The sequence below is a fragment of the Balaenoptera musculus genome, chromosome 1 (assembly GCF_009873245.2).
Source record: "Balaenoptera musculus isolate JJ_BM4_2016_0621 chromosome 1, mBalMus1.pri.v3, whole genome shotgun sequence".
NCBI classification, from domain to species: domain Eukaryota; kingdom Metazoa; phylum Chordata; class Mammalia; order Artiodactyla; family Balaenopteridae; genus Balaenoptera; species Balaenoptera musculus.
In genome coordinates, this window is record NC_045785.1 from 117,021,088 (window position 1) to 117,042,883 (window position 21,796).

Genomic DNA, 21,796 nt, shown 5'->3' on the forward strand with positions numbered 1-21,796 from the left:
TATTACTAACATTAATAATAATACTGTGAAATGTTAAAATACAATACCAATAGAAGGGCTTCCCAAATTGAAATATTCAGAGAAAATGAGGAAAGATGGCCCATTCAGTCTCCTTTGCCGACTGGGGTGCAGACTGAGCTGGGGAAGGGAAATGGTGGTAGAACCCAGCAATGCAATGTTATGCTAACATTCCTCACACAGCAGCTTAGAGAAGCTGAGGAAGATTAGGGAAAGACTTGGATGAAAAACAGGCTACAATCCCTCACTCAGAATATTTATTAGTCAGGAAAAAGGACCCAGGCTGCATCCCACCCCACCTTTCCCAAGCTACCTCCCTGAATCAGTGAACAGGATTCAAACAAATGAGATGTCTCAAATAAGCCAAAATGTATCTGGGGAAGAACAGTAATTCATTTCCTAGACCTGACACTATAATTATATACGTTTGCCAGGGTGATAGGGGGGCCAGTGAGGGTGGTGGATGGACTAGATGAGGGGAAACAGGATGGACCCTTCTTTGTCACAGTTTGGGCTCAGAGAAGGGTTGGAATAAAGAGGTATTTAAAATAGAGAGATGAGAGGAGAGGCAGGGGGTAAAGGAAGGTCAAGGGCTGAGTTCATCCAGATCACATAGCATTACAGAAAGAACAGGGCAGCTACTTGAGTTTTCAGGCTGGTACAGGGAGTTGAGGACTCTGTACCTGGAGAGAGGAGAATCCCAGGGCTTCTATTTCAACCTACTGTGAAAGAGTAGCATTTTTAGATGCAAAAGTCCCCCCACTTACTTTCCCTTCAGAGAATTCAGAACAGTCTGAAGGCAAGAGGGTGTGGTGACAGACCTAAACCCCTAGCCCAGGCTAAGTTTCTCCCCATTCATTCCCACAGGTGCTGCCCAAGAGAACTATTGAAATATAGAGTCCTAGGACTCTGTCCCTGCTCCCCAGGTCCAAGACAGGGAGTAGAGACAAGGCACGAAGACCCTGGGTACAAAACTGAACTCAGTGTGGCCCTGTATAACATTATCTTGGGAGAGGAAAGAAGGTGCATGCCCCAAAAGGGACGCCTTCGTTCACCTGGTAGGTAGCTGGGCCTTTGCTAGCAGCAGAAACCACAATGGAAAGGGTTCACAGAAATGATCTGCAGAACAGGCCTTATTCCTAGAAGGACACAGAAAAAGCCTCAGCTGGTATGGCACAATCTTGGGTGGGATGACAGATGGCAGTGGGCAGACCACTCCTGTAGACGACACTCCTGCCTCAGCTCCCAGTGGTGCTGCTGACTCCAGACGTTCCCCCACGGCTGGGAATCAGGGAAGAAAGCATGTTGTGTTTCACATGATCAGACACTGTTCGCCATTGGCACCTGGTGGGCCCGAGAGATTGAGGGCATCCAGGTCAAAGTTGAGGCCAGGAGGCTGGAGAAGAGATGAAGGGACTCAGATAACTCCTCCTATTTCAGAAACTTAGAGCTTTTGAAGGTCCATCCCCAGCAGCCACAATTATCACCTTAGGTGGAATCACTAAAGGTTACAAAATACTGGAAACTGGGGCTCAGATTAAAGTATATGAGAAGGTATACTCACCATCTCCCCAGCAAGCTCTTTTGGAGGATGGCCCAAATCCTGTAGCTGGAAAAGAAGGAAAGAGGAACAAGAGATAAGACCATGCTATGTGGCCTCTCCTGTGCTCCCTCCTCCACCTTGGCTGGGCAGGGAGGCATCCTTCCAGGACACCTCCTCCACTGAACACGCAAGCAGACAGCAGCAGCGGGCAGACGGCAAGAGGAGACCTTACCTGCTGCATGAGATCCAGCACCACCTCAAAACGAGCCTTTTGAGTGCCCTCACTCTCTGTGGGGGTTTCTGCCTCAAACTGCTCACATATTTTGCCCATGACACTGTGTTGTTCCTGATATTTTTCAAACTGCTCTGGAAGTAGAGATTCTCGGTGAGTCTGCAACCATTCTGGATACTAAGCAAAGAGAGAATGGGTGGGGAGGAAGTAAGTGAACAATGAATAAGTAAGGGCAATAAAATATGAGGAAGAGTAAAACATGAAGGGGACAGGAACATAGGAGAAGGAAAAGCTAAATAAGCGAGTTCAGCATGAGAAGTAGCACTGACTTCAATCAGATCACCTGGCTATGCTAGCATTTACGGTCACCAGAGGACAGCAAACTTTTTCTGTGAAGAGCCAGATAGTAAATATTTGAGGCTTTAAGGGCCACATATGATCTCTGTCACATATTCCTTCTTTTTTGTTTGTTTTAACAACCTTTAAAAATCTCTTCAGTGACACTATAAGCTCTGTGATGGCAGAGACCATCATTTAAACTACTCTTAAAATTGTGCACAGCATAAAGCCAGTAAATCCTCAGTGAAACCTTATTGGAGAAATGAATGAAGTTGGAAATGCAAGAAAGGTTGATCAGACAACAACAGAGACTTACACCAATTTACAGAAAACTAGAGCTGACGGATTTCCCCTTCTACCTTAAACATCCTCAGTATGGTAGCTTTATTCTCTTGGAGATACAACTCCTCCCTAACTCTCCCCCTCCAAATAAATAAAGGAGAAAAAAACAGATGAACCTGTACACTTGAGTTACTCTATCTCTGCAGGCTCTAAATAGACAAAGCAGCTCACAGGAGTTGATACAATGGGGAACAAAGAGGAAAAGCATAAACAGAAGTTCACAAACCTTTTCTGTAATCTCTTTCAGTGACGGGTACAGCACATCCTTGGACAGGAGGTTCTGCATGATACTCTGCATGATGGGGAGGATGGTCCCTTCCCCGTCTCCTTCGTCCATGCCCAGCCCTTCCATGGCCTTGGTCAGCTCCTCTTCTGACATGCCAGAGTTCTAGAAAGGACAGGAGGGAGGTGAGCAAGTATACTACCTTCTTGGGATGCTCACCAACCTTTCAGGTGGGAAAGAACTATTTAAACTTGCCTGTAGCAAAGTAGTCAGGCAGGGACAGACTGGAGATGATACCCAAGAGAGTCTGCCTTTTGAGACTCTGCTTGGTGAAGTGTCTGGGAGTGGGCCCCTTGTGTTTCCCTATCTCTTCCCCCTCACCTGAAGGTCAGTGGCATTCTTGGCTAGTCCACTTAATGTCTCCTTTAGGCAAGAAGTGAATTCTTGTTGGGAAGTCGCATCACTGCCTAGGAGAGATGAAAAGAGCCAAGGTCATTTAGGATTTTAACCGTTTGCTTGCCTAGACTGACCTGGTTACCGGCTTGGATATGGAGCGTTTATTAGTGAATCACTAGCACTCCAAATCTTTGAATACTCTATGGTTATCTTCATAGTTATTTTCACAAATCTACATGGACTGTGTGTCCGTTTGTTCTCCACAATGATACCCACGTTAACACTGTGACCTTTAAAATGGTCACTTTTTAATAATCTTTTCTGTTACTTTCCAACTTATCTCACGCCTTTCATTAAACAGGGTCTCATGCCTCCTCCCATCTCCTCCCCCATCCCATGGCAGTGGTATCATAATTGCTGTCAACTTTACAAAGTTTGGTGTTCTCAAGCAACAATGACCTAAGAGGTTTGTTCAGACATTTCCAGTTGTCTGGGGTCCCCTCCTCACCTACTCTCCCAGCAGCCTCTGAGAGCTTTTGGAACTGCTCTACCAGGTGGGGCTCTTCCTCAGCCAACTCCTTCATTGCTTTCTCAAACTCTGCAGTGGCTTGGGAAGCCAGCTCGCTGTCAAACAGTTCCTGGAAAAACTTCTCTTGGGAGGCGAAGAGGGCATCCTGCAGGGGAGAACGGGGCCTAAGCGCATCTCTTACTTGGCACCCCACTGCACACGGCCTCTGACAAAAGTCACAGGCAGTGGCTCTGGGAAATGCAGTGCTTCCCTCCTACCCACCTCCACTGGACATTCTGACTACCTCTCTTACTGAGAAGAGCAAAAAGGCATCTGGCCACTGAGGGAACGGTATGGAGTGTCATTCCCAATCCAACCATTTAAATCTGCTCTTTTCTTAAAGAACTTCCTTGAGATCCCGCTACTCAATCTCAAGTCCCTGTTTCACAAGGACTGAGGCCTGCAAGAGCACTCAGCAATGTGAGGCCAAGGCACCTCCCCCAACTCCCCTCTGGCCCACAGGGGCCTGCCCAACCTCTGCTCAGAGCTGCATGCCCATTCCCCCCCTCCCCATCCCTTAAGTGGGTGGAATTTATACTTTGGCAGTATCTCCCGGCGATCTCTTCTGGGACCCCGAAGCATCAGGGGCTGTGGTGGTAGGAGGGGGTGCTGGAGACGGTTTGGCCTTATCGAAATCATCAAGAGCACCTTCAGAAACAAGAAACACGGCGCGTATTTGGGGATGGATGAGGATGCAAGGCTGGGGGGTTTCTGGGCAAAGCATTAAGAGAACAATCTTTCAAACTGTCAACTTTCCTAAAATTTTCTCCTTTTTTTGACTCTCCCTCTCCTGACCCACCCCTCAATAAGCCTCCCACTTCCCTCCCCATTACCTAATTTATTGTGATCAAAGGGGAAGAAATCTCTTAAGGTGGAACAAGCATCTCTCTCAGAGCTGGGAGAAGAGAGTTAAAACTTCTGCAGAGACGTCTCCATCTATACAGTGCCTTCCCTGCCATCTTTAATGACTCCTAGAAATCCCATACAGATATCCAAGGCGAGCAGAGAACACAGATGTCCTTAACCCCCTGAACTCATTCTGGAGCCCTAAAGGGAATAATGTTTGGCAAAAGAGCTGAAGCCACAAGATGTTTCACCCAGCTTCCCATGGGTCCTGGTACTAGTACGAACTGAGAGACTCCATATTACACTCCACGGGAGGGCACTGAACTCTCTTATCTTCCAGATTCACTCTCCCTCCCCAAAGCTCTTAGAGCTCCCTCTGGCCTCCTCTCCGCAGACTCACACAGTCACTTAGCACTTCTCACGATTTCTGTTCATCTTTCCGCCTGCCCACTCTGTCTGTGACTGAGCAAGAGACAAAAAATATTCACCTCTTCCCTGAAAAGCCTGTGTCCTCACCACCATTCTGCTTGCCAGACTCTTAAGTGTAAGGGGAGGGCAGCGACCCCACTCTGGGCAAGAAACAGGGCTAAGGAGGAAAAGTACAGCCACCCTCTTTTAAGAGGGTGAACTGTCTTCCCCAGAGGCCGTCTCACCCTGTTTTTCAAAATACTGGGAAGGGAGTGTGTTTGAGCTCTGACATGATGAAAGAACTGGAAAGGGGCCTGGTGAGAGAAAGGTGAAAAGGACTGGGAGAAGAAAAGGCGTGTCTTCCGTGTTAAGGAGAACGGGACAGTGCACAGAAGGACGCACTTCGGGCTCGCTAAGAGGTAATGGAAGCAATCCGTGGATGTCCGGTTCGCGGCCCACCGAGGACCGAAGGCTGCTGCCGGCGGGGAGAAAGTCAGACTTTAAGAACTTACTAAAGTAAGGGGAGTTTGGAGCGGGATCGTGAAACATCGTCCTCTGGGTTAGTTTCCCCTCCGGCAAGGAGATCAACGGTCTGGGCCGCTCATGGACCCAAAGCGAGCTCCTCAGCTCCCGCCGCGGAGGAAGGAGAAGGTGACCCAGAGACTATCTCGGGGGTCGCAGACTCTCCGCCGCCGACCAACCTTCGGAGAACCTCTCCTGCTCCGCCCCAAATACCTCAGGTTCACCTAACCCCCTGAAGGGATCCTTACACCCGCCCCCTTCGGGCCTTTCCCATTACGGGCTCTTACTTTCCAGCAGCTCTTCCAATTCCCGGTCGGCTTCGGCCCCAACACCACCTTCCTCCTCAGCCGCGGCCATCTTGCCACCTCCGCCGTGCCGTAGGAGGCCGGACTCCGCGCCCCACCCCCCCGCGCCCGCCCCCTCTGCCTCGTGCAACCAATGGCATTGTTGGCCCGTGCCGGGCCGCCATTTTTAAAGGGACAGGAAGCTTCGATTTTTTTTCTTTTCTTCCTCTCTTTCTCTGGGAACGTAGAACCAACAGAGGGGAATTCACTGTTACCTTCTGCCAGGTTTCTTACTGGCTTGGCCTCCTTTCTTTGAACTGCCCGCATTACCTGGCTTATTATTTCTTCCTGAACTGTGGGTAGGCCAAATTGGGACAAACTGCCTACGAACAGCCAGAAGCTGTGCATGTGTAATAAATAACGACAGTTAACGGCACACCCAACATGCTAGTTTCCTCTCACTTCCCTCAGTATTTTACTCAAACGTCATCTTCTCTGAAATGCCTTATTCGGCCTCACTAAATAAAATTGCAACCCCTCCGACACACACATATACACTTCCTATCCACTTTTCCTCTTTTTCTCAACACTTACCACTATCTGACATACTATATATTTTACTTATTTATCGTTATTATCTCCTCTCAAGCCCCTTGGAATTTAAGCACCATGACAGCAAGGACATCTGTCGTGTTCACTGCTGCATCCCCAGCTCCTAGGCTAGGGACTAAAACTTGGGCACTCATTGGCTGCTCTTTGCTCTCCCAGGCCCTAATGAGGCATGTTTCTCTGCAGAATCTAGTGGTTGTCTCTGATTTCCCTGCATCCCATTAAAACTGTCACAGTGCCAAGAATTTAGAACTCAATGTTAGTTAATTAAATCAGGCAGAAAAAGCGACTCTTGGACCTTGGACTAAGCAAGGAGGCAATTGGAATGTAGTGGTAATAGACCTGCCTTCCCTGATCTATCTCCTTTTCTCTACGCAGAACTCAATCGAGTGTAGTTGGAGGAGGCTCAGATAAAGACAACTCCAGACATCCCTTCCCTCCTCTGGAATTGTTCTATTCAGATCTGTGAGAATGCATCAACTGCCTGAGACAAACCTATCTCAGCACTTGGAAGGCATCTGCTGTTGTTTAATATCCTATGCTGGGCACAGTGGAGGGCAGAGAGAGAAATCAGAACCAGCCCTTGCTGTTAACGTAGTTGACTGGGGATTAGGCTGGAGGTAGAATTAGACATACACACAGTAAGTATGGCACAAGGTTAAGTGTCTTATAAGAAGTAAGGATAAAGTACCATAAAGTTTAAAAGGGAGAAATCACATCTAAATGAAAAAAGTTACTTCATGACTTTCAGCCTTAGCTTCCTAAACACACACTTGAGTACTTGTGTCAAGCACCAGTTTAGGTACTTACTCTTTCCTTGACACATAGGGCACAGACTTTTAAAATCATACCTGTGCAAAACCTACTGTGTTCTTCCAGGCACAAGTACTGTGACTTGGGAGAAAACATTCTGGAGTCAGAAGACCTAAATTCCAGTCCGAACTCTGTCATTAAATTGTTTTGTTCAAAACCCTTCACCACTCTAGGACTCATATTACAAATATGTGACATTAAATTTGGGACTCTAAACTTCTATAATCTAATCCTTCCCTGATTAATCTCTTTCTCCCAAACACCTGTAACATCTATTCCAGGTTAACTTTCTCATTCAACTCCAAACTGCTTACATGTGTTATCTCTAATATGACTATATCAAGCACACGTTACAGGTATTTATATTGGCTTTACATTAATATGGTAATGTAAGTATGTTAATAAGGAAAACATCAGATGGTAAATAAGAGAATTAAGATGGAGTCGAAAATAAGCATGATTCTTCCTTTGCACTATTTCTTAAACTTGCTTTACTATTGATAAGCCTAACACCTCATCTCAGTATTTACTCACCTCCCACCTTTCATGTATAGTGAACACTGTTGCACAACAGTATTTTACAGCATTTTCTTTATATCACTCTCTCAAGTAAGGACTTAATGGTTCTCTACTGTTTATTAACCAACTTCAAATTCTTGCCTGGTATTTAATTATTCCACATGTATCCATTTTGTTTCCCCAATTACATAAGCTTCATGAGGACTGTCCACTTTTTTCATATCCCTCAGTTCAGAATGTTTATGTTGGTATGCAAAATTAATTTTATAATTTATTTTAAACTTACAAAAAATTTTTGCCATTTTGCCAAAATTTTTCATCAACTTGCCTATGGTTACAGAAAGAATGTTTAGAACTTGAGAAAGTGTTATGAAAATAGTGTGCAAATTTTTGAGAGGGCAGGCTTCATCTGGGGATTCTGTTTAAGAAAGTATCTTTTAAAGCTAAAAAGGTACAAAGCCCTGCCCTCTTTGACAGCAGGAATTACACTTATAGTTTATCCTCAGATTCACTTTCCACACCTGTCCAATGTATGTTCAAGTTGTTCACTGCAGCACTGTTTATAATATCCAAAGACTGGAAATAACTCACATATCCATGAATAACAAGGCAACTTAAAATCATTAGTATGCTTCCATTTAGGTATAACATGGGGATAGGGAAGAACATATTCATATCTGCTTGTTTATACATCAAAAAATCTCTGGCAGGATATAAGGAAGCTAACAACGGCAGTTACCTGTTTTGGGGAAGGCGACAGGAACTGGGTGGCTGACGAAAAGGGTGGGAGGAAGATGTTACAGAACAGCTTTTTACATTTACTGATTTCTGAACTATATGAATGTACTGTTTATTGAAAACATGAATTTAAAATGAAAAAAAGTATATATTTTAATCAAAGGCACAGTACATCCCTCTACGGAATTAATCTTAGTACATGACAAGCAAAATTCTGTATTGCCATTGTAATTGCTGTACTATATACAATGTATTACTAATTAACCACATATATATCACGTAAAACATCTAGAACAGTACCAAGTACATGGCAGGTGCTCAATGAATACACTCTATAACTAGCAATAGATGGAAGGTTGCAGTCAATAATGGAATAGGGGAACTACTTGCTTTCTACCATTCTCACAGCACTTCACTATATCCTATGAAAAATATGTACTTTAAAAAACAAATAGGTATTTATTACCTTTGTAATTAAAAATAATTATTGAAGGAAAGGTATCTGCTTTGATGGGGCAGCTACATGGAGTAAGTAGGAACATGAGAGTGTCCAGGAAACAAATGGCAAGCCACAAAACTCTCGTAGAAATTTACTTTATTTAGTGTGAGAAACAAAATACAAGAACAATCTTAGTAAAGGACAAGTCAACAAAAAGTGATGTGCATTTCTGGAAAATCAAATAGTTTCTCCTCAGACTTTAAGTTTCTGGGCACACAGAGGATATCTGCCTAGGAGTTTCAATGCCCAAGGAAAATGGGAATGGCTAACAGCTTGTTATGACTGAGTAAAAGATGCTATCTTATTTATTACATCTCATTCCTTTCTAACAAAAAGTACACAAAGGTGGTGGGGAGGGAAGGAATAAATATGGAAGGAATTTATTTCACAAATGTTCATCACAAATGTTCTTTGAAAGATCTAAGCTGGGAAGGCAAGGCCAATCGTGACAACTGTAGTTACCTTGAGATGAGAGGTCCTCAGAGGCAAAAAAAAAAAAAAAAAAAAAGTCAGGTTTAGACATTTTGATTAGCCATAGAAGAAGAGAAAAGGACATGAGGTTTTAGGGTAGAGAGAGCTAGACATCAATAACATGAACGGTAGCTGAGGAAGAAGGAGTTAGAAGGATATAAAGACTAACTGTCTGCGGGAAAACATGGTGCTTAACCCTACACACATGAAGCAGGCCTTAGCGAAACTGCAGAGGGCTGATCCTTAAACCAATCACATCTTTGCCAATCTCTGTCACCTATGGAAGAAGAAATAGAAAAAAGTTAGGGATATGTGAGGGTGAGAAGCCTAGAAAGCCTACTCCCTCCACACCTCAATGAGCACAGTAGAGTGCTTTGTTATTGCTACTGCCTGGAAGGAACAGTGGGAAGTTCTACCCTTCTCCAGGGTCACTGCCTCAAGGTGTGAGGGGGAAATACAGGAGACAAAAAGGACCAACATGCTAGTTGGTCCTTCCCTCAAGACAGAATTCTAGATGTATTTCTCAAGGACAGTACTTACTGTAGTGACCCTGCAGATCTGACCCTTGAACTCAGGCGAATAGCAGGCCCCACTGAGTGGACATTTCTCCACTGGCTTTCCACGGTAGATGGGCCGATAAGATGCAGCACAGATGTCAAAAGGGTTGTGCATGTCATAATTGAGCTGGTAGGCATCTGTGGGGTTCTTCTCACAGGCAGACAGGATTTTGCGGGTCTAAAAGAGTGAAGGAATATTTTATTTAAGAGGACTGAAAGCTGCACATCACAACTCAAATGATCTCATCACCATGGATTAGTAGTTTCTTTGATGTAGATGCAATTGTACTGAATGAATACAGAATACGTCCTCTGTATAGGTCATATGTGAAGGGGTAACAGTTGCCATTCCTGTTGTATCAGGCTTTCTCCTTCTCTATCCCAAAGTGGCTCCATGGATCTAGACCCATACTCCTCCACTAAGTCTGAGAATTCTCAGGGTTAGCCCTGAAAGGGTTAAAACTGGCTTTCACTGCATAAATAGAAAGCTTTTGGAAAACACAAGTAATGGGACATGTATATGGAGGCTAGTGGTGGTGGTGAGGGGAAATCTAGAACTTAAGGACAGGACTGGGTTGATTTTCAGGTACAGAGGGCCTGTTCCATATTGCAGGTCACACTCTCACAGTGGTGCCATGTCTGAGTAAGATATTAGTTCAGTTTCCGGGAACAAAAGGAGGTCCCCATGCCAGTAAGTAGAGGATGGTATTTTGTTGGCTCTTTTTGTTGAATGCTGTTATACAGCACCTTGTTTCAGAGACAAGGACCTTGGTCTTCGACTCCCTCCAAGTAACAGCAGATCTAGTTCCCCTACGCTCACTAAAGGAGTTCCCATATACCTGTTGAGCCACCTCCGGCTTGGGCCCGAGTTCCAACAGGCGCCGAGCAAAGGTGGCAGCAGTCTTAAAGTTCTTGAGCTTGAAGAAGAGGTTGAGGGCTGTACGTAGCACCAGGATCATGTGCACTGGCTGCAGGTTTGAGTGGGTGAAATAGGCTGCCATCTGGTGGACAGAAGGAGGAACACATGCCATGCTGATGCTAAAGCTGGGATAGGTCATTTGTAAGGGGTCACATATGCATTAGAAACACAGCAAAACAACCAAATAAAAACAGGACTGGCTATAAAGCAGAGAAATTTTCTGCCTCCTAGTTATGGAGGACTTATGAGATGAGGAAGACGGGTGGAGAAATATATCCTTTCCTCACAGAAATGGGCCCAAATTTCTCTTACTCCCCATATTGAGACCTAAAGAATTCAGACCTAATAGTGGGTAAAAGGGAAGACGCCTCTGTACTGCTTAGAGGCCCAGAGGTCTTACCTCACAGATGCGCTTCTGCTGTTCTAGATACTCTTTGGGCAGCTTCTTCCTTTCTATCTCCATGGACAAACCCACAATGTACTCACGGCAAATGGTGATGAGCTGCTGAGCCTGGAGAGGGGGCAAAAGAAGGTCATGGTAGAGAAGCAAGAAGGTGGGGGTGCCCAGCACTATGACAAGTATGACTATGACACTGTGACTGCTCTTACCTCTGCAGTCTCCTGTTTATTGTCCACAACAAGAAGTGGCACACTGAGTAAAATGGAACGGAATTTTTCCACAGCCTCCTCAAACTTGCCCACTGTGGTGAGCTGGTAGCACAGTTGCAACCGTTGGATGAGGTCATTAAGCTTCAGGCCCACAGCTGGCACACCATTCTTCAGCCCTGCATCCTTCCTGAAAGAGAAAGAAGACAGGATGATCAGGAGCCCACCAGGACTTAACCTTTTCTTCTGGCAACATGATCACAACACCCTACTGTGAAAAAAGCTAGGGAAATGGATGCAGCAGGTGTAAACCAAACCTGACAGAGTGCCAAGCCAAAGATCTTTTCCTACTAGGAAACCTCAGCTCTGGGACAATTCTGACTGTCTCTGAGGTTACCATCTGAAATATCTACCCTAAGTTGGAACAGAGAGAAGCCAGGAGCAAGGGGCCTTACCAATTGCGATTAGGGTAGCCATACATGGAGGGCAGGCAGGGCAGAGCCTGATAGGTGGTACGGCCTCGGGCATAGGTCTGCAGGAACAGTTGCTTGTAGGGGCCAAACTGGGTTACCCCTACTTGGTCATGAAGGAGCTGGAATACAAGAGGAAAGAAACATAAGATTTGGGCTCTGCTACTTAAAAACTAGTTGACAGTGGGCAAGGTACTTAACTTCTCTGTACTTGTTTCCTTATCAGTAAATTATATTTAATTATAGGATCTACCTCATTTAACAATACCCATAAAGCATTTATGATAGTGCCTGGCACACAGTCAACACTGAATGTTAGTGGCTGTTGCAGTTGTGGTTGTTATTGTTATTGCTACTATAGCACATGGCTTAGTGTTCAAAAAATACACCTGTTCATTAAGGGGTGCTGACTTCATTGATGTGAGCCAGAAAGCATGCTATAAATGGGTGGAAGATGGCTGGAAGGATCCACCTTACGAGATTACTAAGCCAGATTGAAAGCACGTAAGAGGAAGGCCTTATGAGGCAAGTTTCCTTAGGCAAGACCAAAGACTTCCATGTTAAATATACATCTCTGCCCTTGTGGGTATAATAATTTCCATTTGGTTAAGATGAATCAATCATCCCCCTGGGACCCTAGGCAAGGCACACTCAACAAAAGCCAAGGTAGCTTTAAGACTTACCCGCATGGCTGTTTCAAAAGAGCCTGCCAGGATGTGATCAACTGGAAGCTGAGAGTTATTGCACCAGATCTAACAAGAAACAGAAAACCCAAGACAAGTGAAATTTTGCTCTTTCTCTTCCCAACAATCCTACCCTGTATCTGTAATAGAAGAGTGTTGATATTCTTTACACATTAATCAAGTATAGCCAGCTCAGAAACACTTATCCCTACAGGACTGTTTCCCTGCTTACCTGAGTTGGGCTGGTTCCCTTAGTGGGGGGCACAAAGAACCCATCCTCAGCCCCACCAGCTACACCAGGGGGTATATCCTAGGGGAAAAACAAAGAGTGAGTCATTTTTTAAGCCATTCAAGCAATTTGCCCTGATAAATCTAAACACAACTCTACCTTATTCCCAGCCTCTGTTGGGGAGGAGGGGTGGTTGTTGTGGAAGATGACTCTCAAAATAGAAGAAGCTTCCCCAGTAACAAAACGATACACCAAAAGCTCCAATCAGGCAAAAAAGCTTTCTGCCTTTTCATAAGATGACACTGGCACAACCCTAGTTAATCTTATTCTTCTTTCTTTCAAATGGGAGATAAGCATCAGACTAGGAGGATCCAGATCCCCTCCCGTTCAGGGACCTCAGGACAGGTGTTGGGGGGGGGTGATAAGGCCACCGGCCTCCACAGGGAGAAATGGAGAGAACCTTACGAGGGTGAAAATTCCACATACCAGCTCAGGAGGGAGCTCCAGATCTTCTTCCACATCCCAGCCACCTCCTTCTTCCTGTCCCTTGCCAAGAGCATCATCCCCCAAACCTTCTGTAGCCTCCACAAACCCATCTGTAAGGAAAATCCAGGCTCAACAGAGATTCTCAAAGTGACACAATTTTAGCCAAAGGAAAGAAAGACACTGGGATCTTTGTTGGTCCTATGGTCCAGCACCCTGTAGAACTGCCCCACAACCCAGTCCCACTCCAGGGAGCCCATCTGCCCAGAACACTCCTAGGAGAACATTCATACCTTCGTCCAGCTGCAGCTCCGCATCCTCTCCCCAGCCCTCAGTACCAACAGTGTCAATGTCAATGTCAGCAGCCAGTGCTCCTCCCTTCCCTACAGAGGGAAGGAACAGAAAGGAGCTGGTTACAGCCAGCTAAGTCTGAGATGCGGCCTCCTCTGCAGGCAAATTGTTGCATCCTTACAGAAGCAGGTGCCAATGTTCTGTCCACTTACTGTTTTTGTTTATTTTTGTGATATCTATATTATGCTAACCTGGTTAGCACAGGTTTCACAGAGAGAGGGAATAGAAGAGAGATGAAAACAACTAGCCTTCCTGCTACCAAAAGCTGCCTCAAACAATTTCTTACTAACCAGCCTTTGGTGCCAACTCTTGGCATTTCTTGCTGAGATCTTTGCTAAGTTACCAACACTACAGTGTGTACAGGGCATGAGGACAAAGGCTAGATGAGAGGATATGGAAGAAAGAGCAGGACCGGGCACGAAATGCCCAAGGGTCTATTTAGGCTCTCAGCTGGGAGAAACAAACTAGTAGACATAGCCGAGAAAACAGGAGTGTAAGGGTGGGAGTGGTAGTGGGTATACCCACATGATAGAATTGAGGTAGCTGAGTTTGTACCTTAAGATTGTATGTCATGAATGATAAAACACAGAATGGAGAGTATGACTACATCTATGGTAAAACCTAAGAAAATACACCAAAATGTTAACAGTGGTTGTTAGAGCCATGGACTAAGAAACATCTCTCTTTTTTCCCTCCTATTTTCCAAATTTTAATGATGTCATAATGCTTTTTTTTTTTTTTAAAAAGATCAAATTTATAGAGAGAATGTTTTGCTTATCTCTTTTAAATTTTATTTATTTATTTATTTATGGCTGTGTTGGGTCTTCGTTTCTGTGCGAGGGCTTTCTCCAGTTGTGGCAAGTGGGGGCCACTCTTCAACGCAGTGCGCGGGCCTCTCACTATCGCGGCCTCTCTTGTTGCGGAGCACAGGCTCCAGACGCACAGGCTCAGTAATTGTGGCTCACGGGCCCAGCTGCTCCGCGGCATGTGGGATCTTCCGGGACCAGGGCTCGAACCCGTGTGCCCTGCATTGGCAGGCGGATTCTTAACCACTGCGCCACCAGGGAAGCCCCGTCATAATGCTTTTATTTAGTTTTTAAAAGACTGTACCGTAACTCTAATTGGCATCTCAGTGTTGCCATGAAGCATCACACAGAAAAAAGGACAGATGAAAAGGACAGAATAGTTAATGGTACTCTCTAGGACAGCTTTTCACAAAACAAGCATACAACAAAAATGCTATGGAAGAAGCGGGCACTTACCCTTGCTGGCAATGGAGCCTTCAAAGAACCCTTTGGACACAGTCAATAAGGGCCAATTGGTATCCAATGGCATGATAGGTGCAGGTGGCTGAAGCAGCTTGGCATTAGGGTCAATGTCTGGGATCTGAAAGATAGAAGTTTAAAAGCAAACAGCTCTCAGGAACCATCTAGGGAAGGTTATGGAGCCTCCTTTGATCTCATTTGTGTCTCTGCCTCTCCTGGTAACCAGGTGGGGAGTGACATTTGTAGGTTTAAGTAGTCCCAAGATCTCAGAGTTAATCCTGTAATCAGAGATACTTATGTAAATAAAAACTCACTGCCTCCTTCTCTGGGTCAAATGTCTCCTTCAGGCTCTCAGCTTCTTCATCTAAACCATGGGTAGCAGCTGTGAGATAGGCCAGTGACTCTGTTAAGAGAACAGACTTTGTGGTATAGGTACATTTCCAAGTGAACACTGGTGTCCTAATGTCTGACTCCTGGTCAAGTCCCTGCATAATCCCCTTCTCTTCAGTGTGGGCTGGATCTATTGACTTGCTTCTAATGAACAGTATGTGGGAGAAGTGATGGGATGTCACTTCTGAGATTAGGATACAAAGACTATGGCTTCCATCTTGGGTGCCCTCATTTGCTCTAAGGGAAACCAACTGCCATACTGTGAACTGCCCTACGGAAAAGACTACAGAGCAGAAAACTGAGGTCTCCCAGCCAATAGCCAGTGAGGACCTGAGGACTGTCCACAGCCACAGAGCGAATGTGGGAGTGGATCCTCCCCTACTTGAGCCTTGAGATATCTGCAGCCTTGGCCAACACCTTGACTGCAGCCTCATGAGAGACACTGAGCCAGAGGCACCCAGATAAGTCATGCTGCAAACTGAAATAATCAACATTTGTTGTTTTAAACTACTAAGTTTTGGGTAATTTGTTATATAGCAATAAATAACTAAAACAGTTGCTTATCCTTAAGATCTATCATCAGTGTTAACAAGAACCTTGGACTCATCCCTGTCTCCTCTCTCTCACATCCCCCCAACCAGTCCCCTTCGACAAATCATGTTGGTTCTACCTTAAAAATATATGCCGAATCTGACCATTGCTCACCCATTCACAGCTAGCACCTTGGTCCAAACCACATCTTTCACCTTTCTTAATCCCTAAGGTATCTCAAGTGCTAGTATAATGCTTGGTATATACTGGGTTCTCAAAAAACATCCCTTAAATATAAAATGAATAAATAAATGGGTGAAACCTCCAGATTTGAAGTAAAAGAATAAAACTCTAATGGCATTCAACCAACCACATTTACTATGGTATCTGCACCAGGACCTTTTAAAACCCATTTCCCCCAAGATATTAACTATTTTCCTAAGAGTGCCTAGTCAAACTATATTTTCTGGCTGTCCCTCCATTTGGCTTTGAAGAAAGTCTCTGAGCACGGTAGGAGCATGCAGTCTCTTTTGAAAAAATGTGCAATGAAGGGAAACCCCTCACTACTACACATGAATAACTCACCATAAAGAGCAAATAGTTCCTAAGGCCCCAAAGGAAGTGAGTCCTGTATACTTACTTTGCCCACAGTTCTTCAGGATCCGTACCCGCTCTGACACGTCTCCCAGGTAGAGGGCATTCTGATAATGGCCACTCATGTCCTTTCGGATCTCAGCTGCACCAAGTCAATAAGAGACACCAAATTAGGTCTTCTCTCTCAAGTTCTCTCTTGCCTCTATTTGCCTTCTTCCTTCCCCCAAGGACCCCTTTTCCCATCCTTAGTTTCTGGGGTCTCACCAATTTTCATCATCTTGCGAAGTTTCTCTAGATTGCCAGTGATAAGGTACAAGAAGGAAAGTTTGTCAAAGTTTTTGGTGCGCTGATAACACATTTCCACAATCTGGTGGTTCCCCTGTAGTAAGGCCACTTCTCCCAGCTTTTCCCAGCAATTCTTGTCATCCAGTGCTTTGGCTGCTTCCAGAGCAATCTAAAGAATCCCCAGAATTAGAGTTAACAGGTTGGAGGTTATTGTGACTCAAAACCAGGGACTACAGTTAATATGTCTGTCTCTAAGTAAACATCCCAAGGAACTCTTTACACTTTCAATCCTCCTAGCTTTGTTTTCAATCTAATACTATTGAAAATTCAATCAACAAATAAGATGTCTTAGGATCCATGGATAGAAGAATCACAACACATTATCTTCCTCCTCAGAAATTTACTTTTACAACAAAATCATCTTCTAGCAGTTGCTGATTCCATAAGGCCAATTCTTGTTTAGCTATCATATTTCCCATTTGCCAGGTTTGAAGATCCACAGGGGCTCCTCAGAAGAAATAAGAAGGAAGTTCAGAACTGGAAAGTCAATTTTCCTTAGGCTTCTCCCCATTTAAAAATAATGCCTATAGACTCTAGGCCTCAACATTTAATAAGTATTCCTTCATCTAAGCTGCCAGTTAGCAAGTCAAATGTCAAGGAAGTAATGAAATTTTTCAAATTCTATGCTATCTTTGTTCTGTTCTAAAAGTTACTGAATTCAGACTAACTCAGAGCGACAACAATAGAAATGCTGGGGCAGAAGCATGGGCAAACAGCAACAGGAAGATGGCTCAATCTAACAACTAAAAAAATTCTAAATTCCATTATATTGGCTGAAGAAGCAAGCCCAGAATAATGTCTTCCCAATGCCACCCTAACCCTCTCACCTCCTCTACAACAATATGGGGCTTATAACCATACTTCCCTCACCTCAATGTTTCCACACTCCAGTGCCAGACTAAAGCGAGTTTTCTCATCCTTGACGAAATGCAGTGCCACTTCAGGATATCCCTTCTTCTGGAGATACGCAATGATAGACTGGCCTACAAGTTTGGCGTTCCTTACCATGTGTAGTACCTAGACATTTGGGGTGGGTTAGGGCAGGAAATAGAGATCACTTATAAGAAAAAAGGAGTGCTGCCCTTCTCAATACTCCTAATATGCTTCCTCATTTCATACCTCATCATATTTTCTGTTGATCAGAGCCAGCTTGAACTTGAACTCAGTTGGATCAATGGTGAGCACCCGAGGACGACACTCTCTATCTAGGCAATATACATTGTTGCCCTTCACCCGTGTGACATAGATAGGTAAATCCAGAGTTCGGATGATCCCATAGTCCCTAAGAATAAGATTTAGAGAGCACAACTTTAAGCAAGTGTAGGAGTAAATCCAGTCTGTAAAGAAATAAAACAAGCCTAGGACCCAGCCTTTTATCTTCTCATTACCCTTTTGTCAAGTGCCATTTGAACAATGGTATAGATGGGAAGTGATTCAAAAAAGAGCAGAACTAAATGCCAAATTTACTTATTTTATTCTCTTGTATGAAGTGGGAAAAGATGGGGCAGATGGTATGATTTCTCTTTATAAGCTAGTACTCTAGGATCTAACAGACACAGCTATCAGAACCAGACCTAAAAGTTAAATCTTAAGTTCTGATATATAATCACCAGGCCACTATGAACAGTTAAATCCTTCCTTATAAGCTATAAGTGAAAGTGGAAGAGAGGTAGATGTGAAGACTTCTGACGTACAAAGAAATGATGCAAAGCACATAATATTTTAAACTGAATACAAATTAAAAGTTTACAGATTAAAACTTGTGGCTATAGCTAACACAATACTTGATGGATAATTTATAGTGTTAAGTGCATATACTATATTAGAAGAAAGACTGAAAATTAATGAGGTCTACATGCTTAATATTAGGAGAAAGACTAAAAATTAGTAAGCATCCAACTCAAAAATTTTACGGTTCTTTTTAAAGTTAAAACAAAGAGTGTACTTAGAAGGAAAAAATAAAGTCAATAGTAGAAATTAAGAAATAGAAAACAAAAGTACAATAGAGAAGTTCAATAAAGGCAAAAGCTGGGTAAAACTGATAAACCTCTCATGAAGCTAATTAAGAAAAAAAGGATGGGGACTTCCCTGGTGGCACAGTGGTTAAGAATCCGCCTGCTAATGCAGGGGACACGGGTTTGAGCCCTGGTCCAGGAAGATCTCGCTGCAGAGCAACTAAGCCCGTGTACCACGACTACTGAGCCTGTGCTCTAGAGCCCGCGAGCCACAACTACTGAGCTCACGCACTGCAACTACTGAAGCCCGCGTGCCTACAGCCCGTGTTCTGCAACAAGAGAAGCCACTGCAATGAGAAGCCCGTGCACCGCAACCAAGAGTAGCCCCGCTCGCCGCAACTAGAGAAAGCCCGCGTGCAGCAACGAAGACCCAACACAGCCAAAAGTAAATAAACAAAATAAATAAGTTTATTAAAAAAAAAAAGAAAAAAAGGATGAAATGGCAATAATAGGGATGCAAAAAGGGATAACACTATAGATCTTGCAGAATGAGGATATGCATAAATGTTTTTAAATGATCAAATTCCCAGAAGAGTAAAATTTACCAAAATTGACTAAAAAGAAATAGAAAACCCCTATAGTCCTGTAATTATTACATAAAATTAACTGAATCATATTTTTAAATCCTCCTATAAGTACCAGGCCTGAATGACTCCACCGGCAAATTCTACCTACCATTCAAGGAAGAATTAATTCCAATCTTATACAAACTCAATGAGAGAACAGATGAATAAAGTATATTATTTTGCTTATTTTATGAAATTAGCACTACCTCAATACCAAAACCTGACAAGGACAGAAAGGAAAATGGAAATCACAGGGCAATCTCACACACATATATATACAAAGATGCAAAATCCTAAACAAAATATTAGCAGACTGAAACTAGCAATATTTGAAGAGGGTAAAACATCATGACCAAGTTAGATTTGTATCAGGAATACAATGTTGGTCTAACATTTAAAAAAAAAATCAATTTAATTCACTACATTAATCAACAAAAGGAGAAAAACTGCATAACTACCTCAATATATGCAGAAAAGGGGTCTAAAAAAATTCAACATTCATTTGAGATATAGCAAAGAAATTCCTCAGTAGATAAAAAATATTTATAAAAAATCTACAGCAAGCTTACATAATGCCAATACACTGAAAAGTCACCCTGTAAATCGGGAATAAGACAAGAAAGTTTGCTATCACCATGTTTATTCAGCTCTGTGCTGGAGATCTTGGTCAGTGCAGTAAGACAAGAAAAATACATAAAGGAATAAGTGCTGGAAAGAAGAAACAAAAGTGTCATTACCTACAGATGCTATGAGCATTTGAAAAGAAAATATAAATAAATTAATAGAATTAATAAGAGTCTAGCAAGGTCTCTGAAATAAAGTTAATTTAAAACTTAGTTGTATTTCTAAATATCAGGAAAAATTAGAAAATTGAATTCTTAAATGGATACTATCCATTTACAAATAGCATTAAAAACTATCAAATGCCTAAGAATAAATCTAACCAAACAAAATGCAAACTCTCTATGGATAAAATTATAAACCTTTATTGAAAGATGTTTCAGAAGCCCTAAATAAATGAAAAGCTACTATATCATGTTCACAAATTAGGAAACTTAATATTGTAAAGATAATAATTACACCCAAAATCCCCAAATCACATACAGATTCACAATCCCAACTGAAATCACAATAGGGTTTTTTGCTTTTGTTTTTTGGGGTTTTTTTGGCCATGCCGTGAGGCTTGCAAGATCTTAGTTCCCGGGACTTCTCTCGTGGCGCAGTGGTTAAGAATCCCCCTGCCAATGAAGGGGACACGGGTTTGAGCCCTGGTCTGGGAAGATCCCACATGCCATGGAGCAACTAAGCCTGTGTGCCACAACTACTGAGCCCATGTGCCACAACTAGTGAAGTGCGGTCGCCTAGAGCCCGTGCTCCGCAACAAGAGAAGCCATTGCAATGAGAAGCCCGTGCACTGCAACGAAGAGTAGTGCCCCCCTCACTGCAACTAGAGAAAGCCCACACGCAGCAACGAAGACCCAACACAGACAAAAATTAATTAATTTAAAAAAAAAGAGAGAAAAATCAACTTTCTAAAAAAAAAAAAGATCTTAGTTCCCCCACCAGGGCCCGGGAACTCCCGTTTGTCTTTTTTTTTTTGGCATGGAATTTCACAAGGTAATCTAAAATTTATACTTTTTCAAGACAAAAAATTACTTGAAAATATGCCTTTTCAAGGCAAAACTAATTTGAAAATAGCCTAATAACTTAAAAAAAAGTAAAACAAAGTGGGTAAGATTTGTGGAACTGCTTTACCAGATGTAAAGACTTACAAGACTATAATACTTAAGAGAGTGTAGAATTCGATTAGAGACAGACCACAAAAAACAGATCCTTGGAACTTCACTGGTGGCGCAGTAGTTAAGAATCCGCCTGCCAACGCAGGGGACACGGGTTCAGTCCCTGGTCCGGGAAGATCCCACATGCCGCAGAGCAACTAAGCCCATGTGCCACAACTACTGAGCCTGCACTCTAGAGTCCGCGTGCCACAACAACTGAAGCCCGCGTGCCTAGAGCCTGTGCTCCGCAACAAGAGAAGCCACCACAATGAGAAGCCCGCGCACCGCAACGAAGAGTAGCCCCCGCTCACTGCAACTAGAGGAAGCCCATGTGCAGCAACAAAGACCCAATGCAGCCAAAAATAAAAAAACGAAAACAAAAAAACAAAAAACAGATCCTTGCATTTTTGTAAACGTGATTCATATATCACAAAGATGGCTCTGCAGAACTATGGGGAAAGGCTGGTTTTTTCAATACATGATGCTGGTACAAAACTGAGTGTCCTTATGGAAAAAGTAAAGCTGAGCCCACGACACCTCACACCATACAAAAAAATCAACTTCAGGTAGATTATAGACCTAGATATAAAAGGCAAAACTATAAAGTTTTCATAAGAAAATATAAAAGAATGCCTTTATGATCT

At 43.4% G+C, this 21,796-nt stretch overlaps 2 protein-coding genes across 3 annotated transcripts in view; both read right to left on the bottom strand.

Annotated features, from left to right (window-relative positions):
- Positions 1-253: 253 nt before the first annotated feature.
- PEX19 (peroxisomal biogenesis factor 19) lies at positions 254-5,817 on the bottom strand. The gene is made up of 8 exons (XM_036871247.1): positions 5,725-5,817; positions 4,200-4,309; positions 3,602-3,767; positions 3,079-3,164; positions 2,701-2,862; positions 1,794-1,970; positions 1,583-1,627; positions 254-1,414 (listed from the first exon to the last, which is right to left on the bottom strand). The coding sequence occupies exons 1-8, from the start codon at positions 5,792-5,794 to the stop codon at positions 1,331-1,333; spliced, it is 900 nt and encodes a 299-aa protein (XP_036727142.1). The 5' UTR covers positions 5,795-5,817; the 3' UTR covers positions 254-1,330.
- A 3,161-nt stretch (positions 5,818-8,978) lies between these two features.
- Positions 8,979-21,796, bottom strand: part of COPA (COPI coat complex subunit alpha) — a 51,158-nt gene continuing 38,340 nt past the window's right edge. For both annotated transcript variants that reach the window (XM_036830241.1, XM_036830231.1), the window contains exons 18-33: positions 17,913-18,075; positions 17,664-17,810; positions 16,713-16,902; positions 16,495-16,590; positions 15,248-15,336; positions 14,931-15,054; positions 13,611-13,700; positions 13,321-13,430; positions 12,838-12,915; positions 12,606-12,674; positions 11,908-12,044; positions 11,456-11,642; positions 11,247-11,357; positions 10,767-10,928; positions 9,911-10,105; positions 8,979-9,647 (exon numbers count right to left, since the gene is read on the bottom strand). In XM_036830241.1, the coding sequence (XP_036686136.1) occupies positions 9,588-9,647; positions 9,911-10,105; positions 10,767-10,928; positions 11,247-11,357; positions 11,456-11,642; positions 11,908-12,044; positions 12,606-12,674; positions 12,838-12,915; positions 13,321-13,430; positions 13,611-13,700; positions 14,931-15,054; positions 15,248-15,336; positions 16,495-16,590; positions 16,713-16,902; positions 17,664-17,810; positions 17,913-18,075 (2,008 nt within the window). In that variant the 3' untranslated portion in view covers positions 8,979-9,587. The remainder of the gene's footprint in view (positions 9,648-9,910; positions 10,106-10,766; positions 10,929-11,246; positions 11,358-11,455; positions 11,643-11,907; positions 12,045-12,605; positions 12,675-12,837; positions 12,916-13,320; positions 13,431-13,610; positions 13,701-14,930; positions 15,055-15,247; positions 15,337-16,494; positions 16,591-16,712; positions 16,903-17,663; positions 17,811-17,912; positions 18,076-21,796) is intronic.

Excerpts from the sequence above, each read along its gene's own strand:
- PEX19 (XM_036871247.1), bottom strand. The coding sequence starts at position 5,794 with ATGGCCGCGGCTGAGGAGGAAGGTGGTGTTGGGGCCGAAGCCGACCGG. Across the intron at positions 2,863-3,078 it reads AGAATGCCACTGACCTTCAG|AACTCTGGCATGTCAGAAGA; the intron begins GTGAGGGGGAAG and ends TGTCCTTTCTAG. Across the intron at positions 1,415-1,582 it reads AAGAGCTTGCTGGGGAGATG|CCTCCTGGCCTCAACTTTGA; the intron begins GTGAGTATACCT and ends TCTCTTCTCCAG.